This window comes from Halichondria panicea, chromosome 4 (genome assembly GCF_963675165.1).
Source record: "Halichondria panicea chromosome 4, odHalPani1.1, whole genome shotgun sequence".
Classification (NCBI taxonomy): domain Eukaryota; kingdom Metazoa; phylum Porifera; class Demospongiae; order Suberitida; family Halichondriidae; genus Halichondria; species Halichondria panicea.
Genome location: NC_087380.1, coordinates 2,592,558 through 2,613,411, shown reverse-complemented (window position 1 = coordinate 2,613,411; position 20,854 = coordinate 2,592,558). Strand labels below are relative to the sequence as shown.

General features: G+C 43.0%; 3 protein-coding genes across 5 annotated transcripts; all 3 read left to right on the top strand.

Annotated features, from left to right (window-relative positions):
- The first annotated feature begins 785 nt into the window (after positions 1-785).
- On the top strand, positions 786-10,405 carry LOC135335062 (sushi, von Willebrand factor type A, EGF and pentraxin domain-containing protein 1-like). Of its 3 annotated transcripts, none has more exons than XM_064530463.1 (35): positions 786-914; positions 963-1,142; positions 1,193-1,402; positions 1,862-1,984; positions 2,039-2,245; positions 2,501-2,686; positions 2,739-2,927; positions 2,995-3,180; positions 3,253-3,435; positions 3,484-3,666; positions 3,724-3,909; positions 3,973-4,155; positions 4,233-4,418; positions 4,469-4,642; positions 4,693-4,890; positions 4,969-5,148; positions 5,198-5,407; positions 5,462-5,812; positions 5,859-6,065; positions 6,125-6,230; positions 6,334-6,545; positions 6,763-6,866; positions 6,941-7,028; positions 7,074-7,150; positions 7,214-7,250; positions 7,306-7,400; positions 7,482-7,610; positions 7,874-8,173; positions 8,392-8,580; positions 8,769-8,868; positions 8,968-9,038; positions 9,137-9,271; positions 9,482-9,768; positions 9,873-10,008; positions 10,193-10,405. In XM_064530463.1, exons 3-35 carry the CDS (start codon positions 1,345-1,347, stop codon positions 10,274-10,276), a joined length of 5,340 nt encoding a protein of 1,779 aa, XP_064386533.1. In that variant the 5' UTR covers positions 786-914; positions 963-1,142; positions 1,193-1,344; the 3' UTR covers positions 10,277-10,405. The 3 variants fall into 3 exon arrangements, with proteins under 3 accessions (XP_064386533.1, XP_064386531.1, XP_064386534.1); XM_064530461.1 differs by having other exon boundaries at positions 4,966-5,148; XM_064530464.1 differs by lacking the exons at positions 2,501-2,686; positions 2,739-2,927; positions 2,995-3,180; positions 3,253-3,435 and having other exon boundaries at positions 4,966-5,148.
- A 2,442-nt stretch (positions 10,406-12,847) lies between these two features.
- On the top strand, positions 12,848-13,808 carry LOC135335203 (E-selectin-like). The gene is made up of 4 exons (XM_064530622.1): positions 12,848-13,007; positions 13,059-13,250; positions 13,297-13,497; positions 13,549-13,808. Exons 1-4 carry the CDS (start codon positions 12,965-12,967, stop codon positions 13,806-13,808), a joined length of 696 nt encoding a protein of 231 aa, XP_064386692.1. The 5' UTR covers positions 12,848-12,964.
- Positions 13,809-13,835: 27 nt separating this feature from the next.
- On the top strand, positions 13,836-20,818 carry LOC135335071 (receptor-type tyrosine-protein phosphatase S-like). Its single transcript, XM_064530475.1, has 24 exons — positions 13,836-14,034; positions 14,727-14,933; positions 14,990-15,163; positions 15,216-15,395; positions 15,477-15,683; positions 15,739-15,960; positions 16,011-16,217; positions 16,273-16,446; positions 16,539-16,644; positions 16,784-16,998; positions 17,166-17,269; positions 17,358-17,445; positions 17,501-17,577; positions 17,640-17,676; positions 17,731-17,825; positions 17,938-18,066; positions 18,256-18,555; positions 18,792-18,947; positions 19,076-19,175; positions 19,231-19,301; positions 19,400-19,534; positions 19,728-20,014; positions 20,277-20,412; positions 20,600-20,818. Exons 1-24 carry the CDS (start codon positions 13,866-13,868, stop codon positions 20,681-20,683), a joined length of 3,660 nt encoding a protein of 1,219 aa, XP_064386545.1. The 5' UTR covers positions 13,836-13,865; the 3' UTR covers positions 20,684-20,818.
- Positions 20,819-20,854: the final 36 nt, after the last annotated feature.

Sequence of the window (20,854 nt, the reverse complement as noted above, 5' to 3'; positions counted from 1 at the left end):
CAGTGGTGACATGTGTTGCATTGGTGACATGTGTTACAGTTGTTACAGTGTTGACAGATGTTACAGTTGTTACAGTGGTGACTAGCGTTACAGTGGTGACATGTGTTGCATTGGTGACATGTGTTACAGTTGTTACAGTGTTGACAGATGTTACACTTGTTACAGTGGTGACTAGCGTTACAGTGGTGACAAGTGTTACAGTTGTTACAGTTGTTACAATTGTTACAGTTGTTACAATGTTGACAGATGTTACAGTTGTTACAGTGGTGACATGTGTTACAGTTGTTACAGTGGTGACTGGTGTTACAGTTGTTACAGTAGTGACATAATTATATGTTACACTCCATGCGTACGTACACTTATTGGAATGGAATGTAACCATAATATTGATGCCTATACCCTCATTATAGAGGTTTAATTATATTCATGAATTGTGACTTTTTATACCAAGGTATAGCCCAATCTTGCTTAAAACAGTACATGTGAATGAAGTTGTAACGGATTGGAGTTATGCACTCGCCGAATTTCTTGTTTCTTCGCTTTTTCGCGCTTTTCTTTTCCTGGCAATCCTAGCAACGTTCACATTGCAAATGTTTTTTAGTTTTGATCTAGTATAAAATCAGTACGCCCTCAAAGCAAGGGACTTTTATGCGGAATGCGGAGTTTATGGTAGATAAACCCCACCCAGTTGCTATGATAGACCCCAAGTGAGGTTATAAACCTGTGTGCTAGAGTTAGGGCCATTATTAATTAGCTCTATTTTCTGCTTATACATGCAGGTGATGATATTGATGATTGTGCTGAACCAAACAACTGCACTCAAGTGTGTACCAACACTGAGGGATCATTCACCTGTGGATGTTGTGAATGTGAGGCAGGATATGTGCTGGACACTGACAGAACATCATGTTCTGGTATGCATGTACTGATTATAATAAATGTGCTGTCATATCATTTACTAGCTCTCTGTGAAAACATCACCCTCACCAATGGATGGGTGACCTATGATCCAACCTCTTATCCAAGACTGGAAAGAACTACAGCCACTCACAACTGTAATGGGAATAGTGTTCTCTCTGGTGGATCTCAGAGAATATGTCAGTCGAACAGAACGTGGAGTGGAGACATTATTACTTGCAAGGGTGAATTGGTGGGTAAGAACTTGTAATCTTTTCAAATTCTTTCCTTATAGCCATCATCTGTCCACCTCTTGCTGACTCTCCTTATGGCCCAATATCTTACTCTCCAAACACTTCCCCATACTTATTTGGAACACAAGCAACGTACACTGTTCCATGCCCTCCTGGACAGGAGAGGAGTGGAGGAGATGATGTGAGGATTTGTATGGGTGATGGACGTAGTACTGTGGGGGTGTGGACTGGGACTATTCCCATCTGTGCAGGTTAGCAATGCACCATGAATTGTATTGTTGAACAACGTACTGTGTCATGATATTGTACACACACAGCTTGGACGTAGCACACCTCCGTCTATTACCAATGAATCTACTTTTACGTATTTATTGTTAATTGCGGCAGTCTCTGAGAGTGTTTTTCCCACAGCTATAATTGTATATACAACTACACACACTGGGTGTATAGGCATTGATGCATGCTGAAAGCATCGTTGATCCACCACTTTCTTAATCATTTAAATGCAATCTATGCTATCCTTGAAGATAATTTCATCAAGCTACCAGATAGACTTCTGTTTCCACTCTTTTGTAACAACTGTGTGCATTCATGGCAACAATTGCAATAACATAACATCATACACTAATTACCTCTTCTATAACACTCTTGAGCAAACGCAAAACATGTTATTAGCAAAGCGCAGCTTGCACCATGCACTCGTTATACAGGTGATATTGATGAGTGTGCTGGACCAAACAACTGCACTCAAGTGTGTATCAACACTGAGGGATCGTTCATCTGTGGATGTGAGGCAGGATATGTGCTGTACAGTGACGGAGCATCATGTTCTGGTATGAAGTGATGTGCTATATTAAATTGCATTACTTTCATTAAAATTCTCATAGCAATCACCTGCTCTGCTCTTCCTCTTATTGAGAATGGGGTGATTGTCTACTCTAGTAACACAACTGAGCCTTATGACTATGGGACAACATCTGTGTATGAGTGTAACACTGGGTATGAAGTAACCAGTGGAGACAGTGAGAGGACATGTACTGAATCTACTTTAACTTTGGAAGGAATTTGGAATGGAACCATACCTACCTGTTCAGGTATAGTGGTCTGGGCACTGTGCATTGCATGGATACCGTATATAGTGGGTAATTTTCGTTCGTGGAAAATGTTCATATGAAATACCCAGTTACAAGATTTTGTAATCTAAATAATTATTATCAGAATAGTGACTATTGCGCACAATTGTAGTTTTAATTTTTGTATTAATACTCTAAATACAAAAAACCCGAAAATGTCCACCATGCGAAGTAACCCGCTATACGATACGCTATAATTACGATTATGTTTAATAGCTATTTCTTGTGGCTCTCCTCCCATCATGATGAATGCAAATATTGGAGGGCCCACTCCTGACACAACCTACCAAGGCAAAGTGACCTATATCTGTGTCAGTGGGTATTGGATCTCCAATGGAGACACCACAGCAACGGCTACCTGTATGGCTAATAAGACCTGGGGACCTCTACCAACTTGTTCACGTATGCATGTGATTGTAATAATGATGTGTTTAAATTGCTCTCATCCACTCAGTTGTGGATTGTGGTTATCCTCTCACTGTATCTATTCTCAATGGCTCACCTGGAGCACCATCCAGAACAACCTACCAAGGGACAGTAATCTACACCTGTGTCAGTGGGTATGAAGTCTCCACTAGAGTCACCACAGCAATGGCTACCTGTACGGCTAGTGGGACGTGGGGACCTCTACCAATTTGTCAACGTATGTGAAGTTGATACTGTCACTGATAATAGCTACTGCATTGACTGTTGTGTTCTCACCCACTCAGCTGTGGATTGTGGCTCCCCTACCACCATTAGAAATGGCTCTCCTGGCATATCCACTCCTGGCACAACTCTCGGAGGAAAGGTGACCTACACCTGTGTCAGTGGGTATGAGGTCTCCACTGGAGTCACCACAGCAATGGCTACCTGTATGGCTAATAGGATGTGGGAGACTCTACCAACTTGTTCACGTATGTATCAAATACCTCTACTTCTTCACATACTACGTAATACATTACGGTGCATGATTAATCTATATACAGCTGTCTCATGTGGTGACCCTCCCTCTGGCAACAATGCATCTCCTGGAATACCAACCAACACATTGTACCAAGGAGCAGTGACCTACACTTGTGTCACTGGATATTGGATCTCTCAAGGATCCTTCTCAGGATTTGCTAGCTGTATGGCTGACAGGACCTGGGGGCCTCTACCAACTTGTTCACGTATGTGAAGTTGCTTTTCTGATTAATAAGTACAGTAAATGGATGCAGTTGTGGATTGTGGCTCCCCATCCACCATTGGCAATGCATCTCCTGGAAAACCCACCAACACAACCTACCTAAGGACAGTGACCTACACCTGTGACAGTGGGTATGAGGTCTCCACTGGAGTCACCACAGCAACGGCTACCTGTATGTCTAGTGGGATGTGGGAGACTGTACCAACTTGTCAATGTAATAGCAAATAGTATTGTTTTGCCTCTCCAGTAGCTACATGATAAATCTATGCAGGTGTCACTTGTGGTGACCCTCCCTCTGGAACCAATGCATCTCCTGAAACACCCAACCCTGACACATTGTACCAAGGAGCAGTGACCTACACCTGCTACCATGGGTATGAGGTCTCCAATGGAGTCACCACAGCAACGACTACCTGTATGGCTAACAAGACCTGGGGACCTCTACCAACTTGTCAGCGTATGTGAAATTGCTCCCAGACTATAATTATGCTGCATTAACTGCATGTTCTCACCCACTAAGTTGTGGATTGTGGCTCCCCTACCACCATTGTCAATGCATCTCCTGGAACACCCAACAGAACAACCTACCAAGGGATAGTGACCTACACCTGTGTCAGTGGATATGAGGTCTCCGATGAAGTCACCACAGCAACGGCTACTTGTATGGCTAGTGGGATGTGGGAGCCTCTACCAACTTGTCAACGTAAATCTAATCACAACTAATACTGATCTGCTTCTCCACACTTTATGTACAGTACGATGCATGATAAATATATGCAGGTGTCACTTGTAGTGATCCTCCATCTGGCAACAATGCATCTCCTGGAACAACCAATCCTAACACATTGTACCAAGAGACAGTGACTTACACCTGTGAAACCGGATACTGGATCTCTCCAGGAGTCACCACAGCAATGGCTACCTGTATGACTAATGGAATCTGGGAGCCTCTACCAACTTGTACAAGTATGGTTCAATGAAGTTTCTTACTTCATAATTGTATCTAATACGTACAGTTGTGGACTGTGGTGCACCTCCCACCATTCTTAATGGAACTCCTGGATCACTAACCAGAACAACATTTGGAGAGACAGTGTCTTACACATGTATCGATAAATATCACATATCAGGATCAGCCACTGTGACTTGTGAGGCTAGTGGGAGTTGGAGCACAAGACCAACTTGCTCAGGTGAATAGTGGCCTAATTACTACTACTTGATATACTTATACAATGCTCAGCCATATGCAAAGACCTCAACCAAATTGTGAATGGTGACATCATTTTCAATCCTGACACCACACCGAGAGCAGAAGGGACCACTGCTGTGTACTCGTGTGTGTCTGGTTACCAGCTGTCTGGTGTAAACACTACGACCTGCGTGGACGGTACAAGTGGAATGGGTGGAGAATGGACTGAATCAATCCCAAGTTGTAGAGGTATGAAAACTTGCAAATATCAATCTCCATTCCCTTTTAATAATTATATGTACTTATTCATTTCCAATTATGCAGCAGTCTGTGATAGTCTCACCCTCACCGATGGAGTGATCAGCTATAGTCCATCTACTACCCCCAGACTGGAGGGAGGTGTGGCTATACACAGCTGTGATGAGGGGTACGGACTGTCTCCTAGCGTGAGAACAAGAACTTGTCAGCCTGACAAGACATGGAGTGGAGAAGACGTCATTTGCCAAAGTCTGCAATAATGATTATACGCACAATCAAATTTCATTTTTAATTTCAGCTATCACGTGTCCACCTCTTACTCATCCCCATGGCTCGGTACTCCACTTTTCTCCTGGACCACTTTACCCCTTTGGAACACAAGCACGATACTTGATGATATCTTGTCCTGGTGGTATGGAGGAAAGAGGAGTAAATGATTTAAGGACTTGTACTGGTGATGGTCATAGCACTATGGGGGTGTGGAATGGAACTGCTCCCGTTTGTGCAGGTATGTATTGCACCAAAATAAGCCATGCATGGCTCATATACCTAAATCATTCAGGTCAACCACTCTTTCTGTCACTTCAAGGGGTATCGTACTCTACCAACAAAAGTAACATTCTAGTGACCAGAATTGGAACCACAAATGACTCTGCCTTGATCTGTCACACCAACTCAACCACCTGTTGCAGGGATAGGGATAATCCACAAGGAGGTTCAGGAGAGTGGCTGTTTCCTAATGGAACAATGATCACCGAGAACAGTGTCACTGGTAGTAGGTTTTATTGGATTAGATACCATCAAGTTGTCAAACTCTATCGTGAAGGTGATTTGCAGTTTCCACTAGGAACCTACTGCTGTAGAATACCTGATGGCCATGGTGATGTAGTGACTGTTTGTGCTAATCTTACAGGTGAGTTTAATATCAGTACTATTCATATAACTGTTTTATGTAACAGCTAACACCATTCGATGTCCCTCTGACTCGGTGATGGCTCCCACTAATGGGACGGTCTCATACTCTAGTCCAGTGGAAAATGACAGTTACGTGTACGGAACTGTGGCCACCTTTTCCTGTTCCCCTGGTTTTAGTCTTGATAGTCCCTCAACTAGAACATGTGAGACTGAACAGGGAACATTTAGTGGCACAACCCCATCTTGTATAGGTGAGACCACCGTTTTTGTATTTTCCTACTATAAGATCACAGTAATCATCTGCTCACAGAACCAACTGCCAGTGGCAGTGTCATGGTTGTAGGAATAGTTGCGACGATTGTCATTTTGGTGGTTGCTCTACTGATCATTGGAACAGTTATGGTCATTTTTGTCAGGTAATAAGTCAAGGACATTGGTTGTTTCATAAAAACTATCTTTCTCAATGTACAATACTCAGAGCTGCACTGATATACAATGTACTTACCGTGATCCTTTTAGGGTTCGAAGATCTGGTAAGCACACTTTCTCAGGCCTTAAATCTGGTGGAGGGAGGGTCACGCGTAAATCTCTCTTCACTGTAAAAGTTGACCCACTGACCCGATTAGACATACCCTTGGACAACCACATTGACACCTTGACCCCTGATGCAAATACGTATGTGGGCGTGACCACCTCCTTCAGTAAGGAAGGAGGCGGAGATAATACACAAGGTATCCACTAAAAATGCCATCACAATACCACAAATAAAGGATGCATTATGACTAGTGGAAAGGGTGGCTATCACTCGATGTACGTATCTCAGATCCAAATTATGGACGGGGTAAATTTGGTAAATTTTAGACAATAGATATCCCCGTGGGTCTATACCAGTATAACCACTATACCAGTAACAACTGCTTCTTACAATTTATGTTTTACATTTCACAGGATCTGCACTTGGTACAAACAGTTCATTTTACACGACTGACTTCCCTGCTCATGTGGACACAATGCACGAGGACACAGACAAGCTCTTCGAGGCTGAGTACACGGTGAGTATGTGTGCAGGGTCGAACAATCTGTTCATAATTAATATTGTGGTAACTTCCTAATTTGTTCATCTCAGTCCATCAGCAAGGAGCCCCACTCTCCCAACAACGAGTCAAAACTGCCTCACAATACAACCAAGAACAGATTCGGAAATGTCTTCCCTTGTGAGTACACAAATTAATGTCACCTTGTGCTTATTCTGTATACAGATGATTTCAACCGTGTTAAGTTGAAGCCTGTGAAAGACATCAGAGGATCAGATTACATCAATGCCAGCTATGTCAATGTGAGTCAATTATCATTCAGCATCACTCATTTTTCATGACATGCACTGCATTTATATTTGCAGGGCTATATGACCAACACCAAGTACATTGCTGCTCAAGGTAAGCAATGCATCACTCATGCACATTCACAGTGTATCATTGCCCCAAAACTCAGGTCCTCTGCCCAATACGCTGGAAGATTTCTGGAAGATGATTATGGAGAACAAACTGCGAACAATCGTCATGCTCACCAAATGTTTTGAGGAGAGGGTGAGCTACTACACCATCCAACCATTGCTATCATTGTGGAAGTTTTCCTTCTAATCTTGTTACCACAACTTATCATTGTAGAAAAAGTGTGAGTGTTACTGGCCCCTGAAGGACGACCAACCTCTTGAGATGGGCTGTGGTATTGTAGTCTCTCTGACCAGTATGGTGGCCTTCCCCGACTTCACTGTCAGGAGAATGAAAGTCAATCAAGTCAGTGTGTTTACAGTTTGGAATGTACTTTGTACACAAACGCCCACGCACTTAGTGAAGTGAAGCCTTTAACTGTTGATAACAATGTTGAAGTAGAAAGCATAATAATATTGCAAGCATTATGCAGTGAAGTGAAGCCTTTAACTGTTGATAACAATGTTGAAGTAGAAAGCATAATAATATTGCAAGCATTATGCATGTACCACTGTTATACAGGGTTCCAAACAACTATTGATAAATATTGTAAACTCCACCCCCTATAGCCCATCCTCGGCTCGTTCGCTGTGTTTGAGGTGACCCTGTTCCACTACACCTCCTGGCCAGACCACGGTGTCCCCTCCAGTGGCATGTCCCTCATCTACTTCACCCGAGCTGTTCGTAAGACACACCCCCAGGATGATCCCTGCCCACTCCTCGTACACTGCAGTGCTGGTGTCGGACGAACAGGAACGTTCATCGTCTTGGATACGATGTTGGATCGTATGGAGCAGGACGGGATGATACATATCTACGATTGTGTTACTCATATTCGGAAACAGAGGGTGCTCCTCGTACAGACTCTGGTATGCTTTAACTCTGTGCATGTGTGTGCCTCAATCCCAGGCCACACTTCCTCTGAGTAGAGGCTATGTACATACATGCTGTTGCATGATATGTATGCTTATACAGCGTAAAGAAGCAATGTTATGTTAGTACTGCATGGTTAATCACAATATTTATTGCCCAATGTGATAAATATTCTGTGACTAGTCAGTCAATATAAGCATCCACCCTTCCTTAGTCCCAGTACATCTTCCTGCATGATGCCCTCAAGGAGCTCATAGTGTGTGGGGAGACAGAGATACCAGCACATGTTCTCATGACAACCGTCAACCAGCTCAAAGAACCAGCTGCTGCTGATGAGGAGAGAGACATGGCTCAGTCTTGGGTAGAGGAGGACACACCCACTGGCTTCCAGCGACAGTTCAAAGTAGGCTATTCATTCGTTGTTCTAGCCACAATGTACTTATCATTGTTACCTCATTCTTGAGATATCATTTGGTGTATTATTGCTATGGTCAAGTCTGTGTATTTTATAACTGCATGGCTAATTAATTGTTGCACATACATTATTGGGGAAGTCGACTTAGAATGCTGGTAAATGTTAATATTACTCAGATTTTGAGTGAGTGTTCTGGGCTTGACGGGACAGAGGACTACTACAGCTCTCAGAATGAGGAGAATGAAGATAAGAACAGATACTCTCAGATTCTGCCAAGTAAGTTAAAATCAACTCCACATGGCGTGCTGCAAACATATCCAGCTTGTAGTCAAACTTGCATGTTTTTAGCTTTAAGATTTTATTTTCCATTTGTAGATGAGATGCATCGAGTCCAGCTTCAGTTCTCACCTTCTGGTTCTAACTACATCAATGCCAGCTACATTCATGTGAGGATACAGTACCCATATATATACACTATGTTTTTCTCTATGACTGTTCATATGATTTTTCAAGGAGGGAAGTTTTTTAATTCTCTCTTGTCCAGGGCTACCAACAGAGGCGAGGGTACATAGCCACTCAAGGTCCCCTGGAGCACACCACTGGAGACTTGTGGAGGATGGTGGTGGAGAATGAGTGCAGCTGTATCGTCATGCTCTGTACCCTCAGGGAGGAGGAGCAGGTAACACACTGTGTTGTGTGTACCTTTAGTTGCTGTCGAAATGTTTATGTAGAGAGAGCGATATGAACTACACACTTAAGAATGAACGCAACCAACACAAAACCTTTTAGCATTGCTGTTTAAAGTGAATACAGTATACATCTCCTAGCCTTCTATAGCTTATATTGTACACTTACTGTATCTTCACTATTGGAATATCTTCTTCAACAGGAGGTGTGCCATCGCTACTGGCCAAAGTTCCAAGGAGAAGCAGGCACTTACGGTGACTTCACTGTCACTCAGCAGACATTCGACGCTTATGGTAACTACGTTGTCAGGAAACTATCCGTTGCCATGGCAGCCTCCAATGAGCCCCCCTCTGTGGTTACACAATTTCACTTCACCCGCTGGACCGAGAAGGACCCCCCACAGAGCCCTGCCGCTGTACTGGACATTGTGCAGGAGGTGAATGCTGTTCAGATGGCCTCAGGCAATAAGCCCATTGTGGTCATGTGCAAGTGAGTGTGCATGTGTGTGTGTGTGTGTGTGTGGTATATGCACTACTTATGCATTAAAGTAAACATATCTGAATCCCTTACTACCTCCCCCCTTACCCACACAGCAATGGGATTGGTCGCACTGGAGTGTTCATCACCCTGCATGCTCAACTGGAGCGACTCAAGATTGAGGGTGTGGTCGATGTGTTCCAGTTCATCAAGTTTGCTCGCAAACAGAGGGAGGGGCTCGTTAGCAGTCCTGTAAGTTTACAAGTCTATTACACAAGTCCATTGGAAGCTACATTCTACTGTTCTCTTCTCCATTCTATATGCTGTATAGATCCAATGTTTAGCTACTCTGTTTATTTTGAAAGTAAACTAAAAGTACGTGTGAGCTTTGTACATTCATTTACTTTGTATTATCCTACATCCACCCACTGTGTAGGAGATGTATGCTTTCTGTCACGAGGCACTGGCTGACTATGTGGACAGTTTTGAAACTTATGCCAACTTCAAAGAACTGGTTTAAATAATAACAGTAACTCGCACAAACGTTTGATTTTAGATTTTACTGCTGCTTTTTATAGTTTTTAGATTATTGTACAGACTCAGATTATACCAATAGCAAAACTGTGAATGTGTTTACCATTGACTTTTATGATACATAACTGAATTATTGCACTTGCTGGGGTGAGAAACTCAGTATGGATGTTATATACCAACCCTAATGTGTTATTCATTGTTACCAATTCTCCTCACCTCCAGCAGTGTGGTTGACACAACGATGAGATCAATGCTCATATTGAGCATATTGAGGCTGACTCTAGTGGAGTGGAGGAGGACAAGGGACTCTACGCCACCTACGCCATGCTACACACCTATCCCAATGAGTGAGTGGGGGAGGACGGGCTGGGTACTGTGTACCTGTATATGTCGATCTGGTTATACTAAAGCTATGATTTAGACAATTTAAATTTGCATATTATAATTATATACTTGTGGTAGGGCCAATCATTCTTATTCTGAGAAGTGTGTTTTGCATCTAAGATATTGTTGCTTAGCAATGAATTCGAATGTGAACTGGTGAAGTTGGTTACGAATCGCTTGGGACCTCTTGATTCTCTAATATAATGATTAATGTCTATCATCATACTGCATTCAGTTATCGTGAGTACTTAACTTACAATGTTATATACTAACATAGATATAATTACGTAGCTTAATGAAATTGCACGAGCAGATGTTGTGTGTTTTCTTTGCACAGATGAGGGTGTTTATATTTATGTGTATGTGCAGTAAAAAAGTTGATAGATTACTAAATCTCAACCATGCAGTGTGTTCATTGTTCAAAAGAATACCATTAAACTGAAATACATGCTGACATTGCCTTGTGGCAAATACTTTCCTCATGTGCTCATACTGTTCTACATTTGTATGAATGACATGGTATTAAGATTGCTACGCACATGTAATACCGTCTGCCTCCCTGCCTGCAGTCTCAACAGCTAATCATCAGCTACAATATTCAATAATTTGCATCCATTATGTGCACACTTGCTTTCATAAAGGTATAGCCTTTTCCCTAGCAATGGTTTCCTGCATGTCCAGAGTAGCCTATTTGCATGCTATTCCATGCACTTATATACATGTAGCTGGGTACACAATAATCCATTATCCTTTTAAGCGTTGGGTACGTAATTATAGCCCATGGTTGCTTAGAGTGGGTGTGTGATTGCTTTCAATCTGATAGAGTGCTTCATTGTTTATTGTGAGCATTGCTTGTTGTGTTGTCCTGAGGCAATGTTTGTGCACGTTTAATAGCCTAGGGCTGTGATAGTTTAGGAACTCTAGCAAATGGTGCATGTTGCCTTTCCATTAGTCAATTGTTTACTGTGTACAGTGGGGCTATCTCAAACAAAAGTATATAGCCATGTGTATGTATGCAGAGTAGTGTACCAAAGTGATCTTAAAACTCTATTTGAAAGCCTATGAATTAAATGAGCTGGTATTAAATGTCTTAGGACATGAATGTACATAAAATGTTCCTCCGGAATAGGTACAATAATGTATACTTTGTAATGTCTTCCTCTCACCCTCTCCTCAGGAGAGATGGTTCTTGAGACATGCTCACTGGTAAACTCAACGGGACCTTCTTGGTTCGACCCAAGAGTAATATGGAGGAGTCCTCAACCATGCCTTGTCACACACACGCCATCGACATCATGTAAGTTAAAGAGAAGAGTAGTTAATTTGTTTGTGCTTAGATACCCTACATTCCTTGTGGACAGGGGGCCGTTAGTAACTGAACTAGCAGCTGTACAGTATTGTATGTGTATGTGTAGGAGTATCTAGCAATCGATTTATTTGCATATTTATTCTGTATGTGGGTGCATGTACACTTTTGATGTGTGGATGACTGTTCACAACTCAGACTTCCTGTTGTCATCAGTATAAGATTAAAGTCCATAAGCCAACTATTTTTGGAACATGCATGCATGAAAACAGCATGAAGAAGTTACAAGGTGACCGTGTCTCTTGGCTGGTCCTTTTGACTGGAGCTGCTCAGCTCCTACTAGTGTGTGGAGAGGGTATGTTTAACTTACGACCTACCAGCTAGTGTCATGTTGCATGTATGCGCAGGAGTGTACCTATCTCTGGGATCAACCAACATCACCACTAACAACACCGAGATCCTCATCACTGACATTGGAGATGATGCTGATGGTGGTATGCCTTCACTCACCTGTCAGACTAACCTAACTCAGTGCTGCATGATTGGGGATGACAACAATGGTAGTGGAGATGAAGATATGGGACAGTGGACGTATCCTAATGGGAGTGTGGTATTGAACAATGCTGAGTCACAGGCTGCTGCTTATATATTGTACATTGTGAGGAATGCTCCTCAAGTAATCAAACTGGCTCGTAGAGCTAGTACTAACCCCCCTACCCTGAGTCCAACAGGTTCCTACTGCTGTATTATACCAACTATTGGAGGAGATATGACCTTCTGTGCTAACCTGGGTGAGTGGTTCGGCAATATTCACTATTGGTTCCATTTACAACCCCCTTCCATGCAGTTGTGTGCCCATCTCTCCCTCCTCTGAACAATGGAATAGTCTCATACAATGACTCAACACTGGGTCTGTACACTGTGGCCAACTACACCTGTAACACTGGCTACACTCTCAATGGAGGGAGCTTGTCCAGGAGATGTATGAGTGGAGGGAGATGGAGTGGGCCAGCTCCAGCATGTCAAGGTGAGTTTTGTAACTCTTACACATGCAGTTTTTTCAAACAATTATGAGTAGAAATTACCTGCTCTGACCAGACTAATCCGACCAATGGAATGATCAACTACAATAATATGGGGACTGTTAGTATGAGACTAGTGGACACTGTGGCCACCTACACATGTGACACTGGATACACTCTCAATGGAGACAGCACCAGGACTTGTGGGAGTAATGGAGAGTGGAGTGGGTCAGCTCCTATTTGTCTGCGTAAGTGAAATGGGATTTCGTATAATTCTTTTAAATTCCTATCTAGAAAAACTGATTTGTTCTGACCTCACTCTTACCAATGGATACGTTACCTATGTTGGTGATAGATCTCCTGACAATAGACCAGTGAACACTATAGCTTTCTTCCACTGTAATCCTGGCTATACCCTCAATCTCACTGGAGGGAGCTCTTTCAGGGTCTGTATGAGTGGAGGGATCTGGAGTGGGTCAACTCCAACTTGTCAAGGTGAATTCTATAACTCTATAGAAAACTTTATGTTTCAAACAATACGTATAGACATAGGACCGACTGATCCTCCACCCACCACCTGCTCTAAACTAACTAATCCAACCAATGCAATGATTGGCTACAATATGGGGACTGCTAGTCTGAGACCATTGGACACTGTGGCCACCTACACCTGTAACACTGGCTACACTCTCAATGGAGACACCACACACAGGGTCTGTGTGAGTGGATGGATCTGGAGTGGGTCAACTCCAACTTGTGAAGGTTTAATAGTAATACATGCCACGGTGTTGAGCAATAAAGTATAATGACTTCTTTCTCCTTCAGCCATTGAGTGTTCTCCTCGACCGGCCATTACCAATGGCATGACGTCCTACTCTCCTGATGTCACCCCTGACTATGACCTGGGAACTGAGGCAACCTACACTTGTGAGGCTGGGTTCTATCTTGAGGGTAATCAGGTACGAGTGTGTATGGATGATGATGGAATAGACACCATTGGAGTGTGGAGTGGTCGGGAGCCAAGCTGTGTCCGTAAGTTATCAGCGAAAGTGTATAATTCACTTATACTTGTACTAACCCGAAGTATTGATGTGTATGTATTAGGGCTATGAGTGCCACAAGCTGTTTATTATGCCTCGGTGCGCATGCGCAAGCGAGGTATACAGTTGTGTGTGTGTGTGTGTGTGTGTGTGTGTGTGTGTGTGTGTGTGTGTGTGTGTGTGTGTGTGTGTGTGTGTGTGTGTGTGTGTGTGTGTGTGTGTGTGTGTGTGTGTGTGTGTGTGTGTGTGTGTGTGTGTGTGTGTGTGTGTGTGTGTGTGTGTGTGTGTGTGTGTGTGTGTGTGTGTGTGTGTGTGTGTGTGTGTGTGTGTGTGTGGTTACTTTGACCCAGTGCAATATGCCATAATTATACTGGCACTGCTATTCCTTTGATCTCAGAGGTCAAAAGGCAACAAATGTATACCGTATAGCGGGGTAAATTTGTTCAACTCGAAAACGGTGATTTTCGTCAGTAAAATGTTCGTTTGACTTCATTTCCTACACTGCATTGCGTGTGTTCCGATAAATCACGCCTACGTTTTCGTGGAGGCCAGCTTACCCACGAAATAACGAATACTTTACCCCACGAAAATTACACGCTATACGGTATGTAGTGTAAAATCAAGTTGTCAAAGTGAGTTTTGTAACAGTTTGCGTTTCAAACAATTATGTGCATGTATACATAGGACCGACTGCTGCTCCACCCACCACCTGCTCTGACCTGACTAAACCAACCAATGGAATGATCAGCTACAATATGGACACTGCTAGTTCAATACCAGTGGGCACTGTGGCCACCTACACCTGTGACACTGGCTACACTCTCACTGGAGGCACTATTAGCACTTGTGAGAGTAATGGAGTATGGAGTGGATCACCTCTAGTGTGTCAGCGTAAGTGAAATGGAATGCGGACCATTCTTTTATTGAGTGTACCTACTTCTCTACAGGTATCTGCTCTGACTTACCCTCACTGACCAATGGGATGGTCTCCTATAGTGGTGGATCCCCTGACGTGGCCACCTACACCTGTGACGCGGGCTACACTAGTACTATCAATGGAGAGGCTACCAGGACTTGTGAGAATGATGGAATGTGGAGTGGGTCAGATCCAGTTTGTCAGCGTAAGTGAAATATATCTTCGGTTTTTTATGTAATTTATGGATTCCCATACAGAGATACTCTGTTCTGACCTCACTCTCACCAATGGAGACATTGTCTACAGTGATGGATCTCCTGACAACAGAATTGTGGCTATCTACAGCTGCAATCCTGGCTACACTCTCACTGGAGGGAGCACCACAAGGATCTGTCTCAATGGAGGGATCTGGGATGGGTTAGCTCCAACTTGTCAAGGTTAGTATTGTAGCCAGGTATAGTACATGCATGTACACAATCATTCCAAGAGCACGTTCCACGTTGAGTATAATCCTACAGCCATAATGTGTCCTCCTCTACCGACCATTACAAATGGCATGATCTCCTACTCTCCTGATGTCACCTCTGACTATGACCTGGGAACTAATACAACCTACACTTGTGAGGCTGGGTTTTATCTTGAGGGTAATGAGGTACGAGTGTGTATGGATGATGATGGAATGGACGCCATTGGAGTGTGGAGTGGTCAGGAGCCAAGCTGTGTCTGTAAGTCACTTGCACTAAATAGTTAATGATTATTTTACTTAGTTAAAACTTTCAGCAACCCAATGTAACTCGCTGACTGAACCTACTAATGGAAATGTGACTTACTCAAACCAATTGCGCATGCAAAATGGCAAGTACATGTACATCTTTGGCACAGTAGCCACCTACACCTGCTCTCCTGGTTATGGTCTGAACAGTACTGAGAGTCGAACATGTGTCACTGATTATGGTAGAGGGACAATCGGGAGATTCAATGGAAGTGAACCAACTTGTGATCGTGAGTTAATTGAATGCTACTGAATAGATCAAAACTCGTTTCTGGTTCAGATATCATGTGCTCTGCTCTCCCAAGCATTACAAATGGAATAATCAATTACTTTAGTGGTACTAGTATACCATATGACTATGAAACAAGAGCTACTTATCAATGCAACGATGGACATGTGTTAACAAGTGGAGTCAATGAGAGGACCTGTACTGGTGATGGAAGCACTCCTAGTGGTCAGTGGGATGGTGCTGCTCCTCAATGTCCACGTATGTTCTACTATAATAATTGTATATTTGATCACATGATAATGTGCACACATAGCTGTGGACTGTGGGACCCCTCCGTCTATTACCAATGGATCTCCTGGGATACCAACAACCACAACATTCACAGGGACAGTGACATACAGCTGTAATGATGGCTATGCACTCTTTGGGATTGCTACAAGTACTTGTCAGGCAAATGCAACCTGGAGCAGACCACCAGAATGCGAAGGTACAGTATATTGTTTACATTTATGTGTGTGATGCACATAAATATTAGTCCAATCTGATGAGTTACCATCACGACTCTCTTCTTACCCACAGAACCAACTACGAGTAGCACTGCCATGGTTGTAGGGATAGTTGCTGGGATCGTTATTTTGGTGGTTGCTCTATTGATCATTGGAGCGGTTATTCTCATTGTTGTCAGGTAAGTCAAGGAAATTCATGCACTGTGTAAAACAAGTCTAACAAAACACAAATAATTCAGAGCTGCATAAACTGATATCAGGAGTGCATGCACTCCTGCTGATAATTATTATACAATGTACCTAATATAAATTTTTCAGGGCTCAAAGATCTGGTAAGCACACTTTTTCTGGCCTTACATTTGGTGGAGGGAGGGTCACGCATAAATCTCTTTTCACTGTGAAAGTTGACCCCCTGACCCCATTGGACATACCCCTGGACGACCACATTGACACCTTGACCCCTGATGCAGATATGCATGTGGGTGTGACTACCTCCTCCTTCAGTAAGGAGGGAAGCGGAGATAATACACAAGGTATCCACCATCTCACAATACCACACACTCAGAAAAGGATGCATGGCTAAGGAAAGGCTATCAAATTGTATCTCAATGTACGTATCTAGATACAAACTATGGGCGGAGTACTATGGACATCCCTGTGAGTATGCCTGTAGCAACTACTTTTGTTTTACATTTTACAGTATCTGGAATTGGTCAGAACAGTTCATTTTACACCACTGACTTCCCTGCTCATGTGGACACAATGCACGAGGACACAGACAAGCTCTTCGAGACTGAGTACACGGTAAGCATGTGTGCAGAGTCGAACAATATTTCTCACAGTTTACAAATGTGATATAGTTAATTGATTGCCTAATTCTTTCTCCCCTCAGTCCATCAGCAAGGAGCCCCATTCTCCCAACAACCAGTCAAAGCTGTCCCACAATACAATCAAGAACAGATTTGGAAACGTCTTCCCTTGTGAGTACGTTCGTTTGGGTTTGCTATAATTATGCTGTGTTTATTTTGTGTACAGATGATTTCAATCGTGTTAAGTTGAAGCCTGTAAAGGACGTCATAGGATCAGACTACATCAATGCCAGCTACGTTTACGTAAGTCAATTTGTATCATTGATTGTTGCTCGTTTTTCATACACCTATATAATTATTTGCAGGGATATATGGCTAACACCAAATACATTGCTGCTCAAGGTAAATGCACTAACATTTCCAGTAGTGGTTGCTGTATCATTTCTTCAAACTCAGGTCCTCTGCCTAATACGCTGGAAGATTTCTGGAAGATGATTTTCGAGAATAAATTGCAAACGATTGTCATGCTCACCAGATGTTTTGAGGAGAGGGTGAGCTACTACATCATTTAACCCTCGTTATCAAAATTATTGTCTATTGAAAATCTTGTACATTTTGCTGGTGGTTTTCGGTGTCATTTGTTATTTCCATAACCCCTTATAGAAAAAGTGTGAGTGCTATTGGCCCCTGAAGGACGACCAACCTCTTGAGATGGGCTGTGGCATCGTGGTCTCTCTGACCAGTATGGTGGCCTTCCCCGACTTCACTGTCAGGAAAATGAAAGTCAATCAAGTCAGTTGGCTTAACTAAAAACGGTTTGGTGTACTGTGTACATACAACGCCCCCAGAAACACCTCATTGCTAATAAATGTAAAGTAGAAAGCATAATAATGTCTAATTGTTACAAACATGTACCACTGGTACTGTTGTACACACTTGCAAGCACCCATTGATAAATACTGTAAACTCCACCCCCTATAGCCCACCCTCGGCTCGTCCCCTGTGTTTGAGGTGACCCTGTTCCACTACACCTCCTGGCCAGACCACGGTGTCCCCTCTAGTGGCATGTCCCTCATCTACTTCACTCGTGCTGTTCGTAAGACACACCCCCAGGATGATCCCCGCCCACTCCTCGTACACTGCAGCGCTGGTGTCGGACGCACAGGAACGTTTATTGTCTTGGATACGATGTTGGATCGTATGGAGCAGGACGGGATGATACATATCTACGATTGCGTTACTCATATTCGAAAACAGAGGGTGCTCCTCGTACAGACTCTGGTACGCTTAACTCTGTATTATGTGTGAATTAATGTACTGTGAATACATGACATTGTACATGTACACAGTTAAATTACTGATTGTACATGCTTGCATGCATGTATATAATTATGCATATAATTATGCTTATACGATTGCTATGTGTGGTTATCACAATAATGTGTACCCATGCAACGTGATAAATGTTCTGTGACCAGTCAGTCAATAATTATAAGCATCCCCCACACCTTCCTCAGTCTCAGTACATCTTCCTGCATAATGCCCTCAAGGAGCTCATAGTGTGTGGGGAGACAGAGATACCAGCACATGCTCTCATGACAACTGTCAACCAGCTCAAAGAACCAGCTGCTGCTGATGAGGACACACCCACTGGCTTCCAGCGACAGTTCAAGGTGAGTGATTCTATGCTTTGTTCGTACTATAGTGTGTCTGTGCTCTGTCCAATTACCTGTGCTAATGTTTTCCAGTTATTATAAAATTATGGAGCCGCATAATTATGTCACTGTGTCCGCTTGCTCAGATTTTGAGTGAGTTTTCTGGGCTTGACGGGACAGAGGACTACTACAGCTCTCAGAATGAGGAGAATGAAGACAAGAACAGATACTCTCAGATTCTGCCAAGTAAGCTAACCTCATAACCGCACTGAACAAGTGAGGTTTCATTATCCATTTGTAGATGAGATGCACAGAGTCCAGCTTCAGTTCTCACCTTCTGGTTCTAACTACATCAATGCCAGCTACATTCATGTGAGGAAGCTAATGCCGTATCACACATATACTATGTCTTTCTCTAGCGACTGTTCATATGATTTTATCTTTCAAGTTTTAAACTCTCTCTTGTCCAGGGCTACCAACAGAGGCGAGGGTACATAGCCACTCAAGGTCCCCTGGAGCACACCACTGGAGACTTGTGGAGGATGGTGGTGGAGAATGGGTGCAGCTGTATTGTCATGCTCTGTACCCTCATGGAGGAAGAGCAGGTAACACTATAATTATGTGGTGTGTATCTTTAGTTGCTTTCACATGTTTATAGTGAATGATTTACACATAGGAAAAGAACTATCTATAGCTAGCAAATAACTTTTTAAGAAGTAAAGAAAATTCATTATATGTATCCTAAAGTTTTTTTATCGTACATTCTTTGCTAGCCTATTCGTGTCTACTTATCAACAGGAGGTGTGCCATCGCTACTGGCCCAAGTACCAAGGAGAGGCAGGCACTTATGGTGACTTCACTGTCACTCAGCAGACATTCGACGCTTATGGGAACTACGTTGTCAGGAAGCTATCTGTTGCCATGGCAACTTCTGATGAGCCCCCCTCTGTGGTTACACAGTTCCACTTCACACGCTGGACCGAGAAGGACCCCCCACAGAGCCCTACCGCTATACTGGACGTTGTGCAAGAGGTGAATGCTGTTCAGATGGCCTCAGGCAACAAGCCCATTGTCGTCATGTGCAAGTGAGTATGTGTGTGTGTGTGTGTGTGTGTGTGTGTGTGTGTGTGTGTGTGTGTGTGTGTGTGTGTGTGTGTGTGTGTGTGTGTGTAAATACTTTTATTTTTTATGGTACAGCCGTGTTAGTATAAGTATCTCATTGTCTCACTACCCCCACACACACACACACACACACACGCACACGCAGCAACTTATGCAAAGTAAACAATGTCTCACTACCCACAGTGACACTTAATGCCTTACTACCTCCCCCTCACACACATGCAGCAATGGGATTGGTCGTACTGGAGTGTTCATCACCCTGCATGCTCAACTGGAGCGACTCAAGATTGAGGGCGTGGTCGATGTGTTCCAGTTCATCAAGTTTGCTCGCAAACAAAGGGAGGGGCTCGTTAGCAACCCTGTAAGTTTACAAGTCTATTGGAAGCTATATTCTACTGTTCTACTACATTCTATTCTCCATTCTATGCTGTATAGATCCAATGTTTAGCTACACTGTTTATTTTGAAAGTAAACTAAAAGTACCTGTGTGCTTTGTAGACATTATCTTTCAATATTAAGTAATCACCGTACATCCACCCACTATGTAGGAGATGTATGCTTTCTGTCACGAGGCACTGGCTGACTATGTGGACAGTTTTGAAACTTATGCCAACTTCAAAGAACTGGTTTAATTAACAGTAATTCGCACATAAAACATTTAATTTACTGCTGCTTTGATAATTATTTTGTTTTTAGATTATTGTACATACTTAGATTATACCAATAGCAAAACTGTGAATGTGTTTACCACTGACTTTTATGTTACTGAATTATTGCACTTGCTGGGGTGAGAGTGTGTTCCT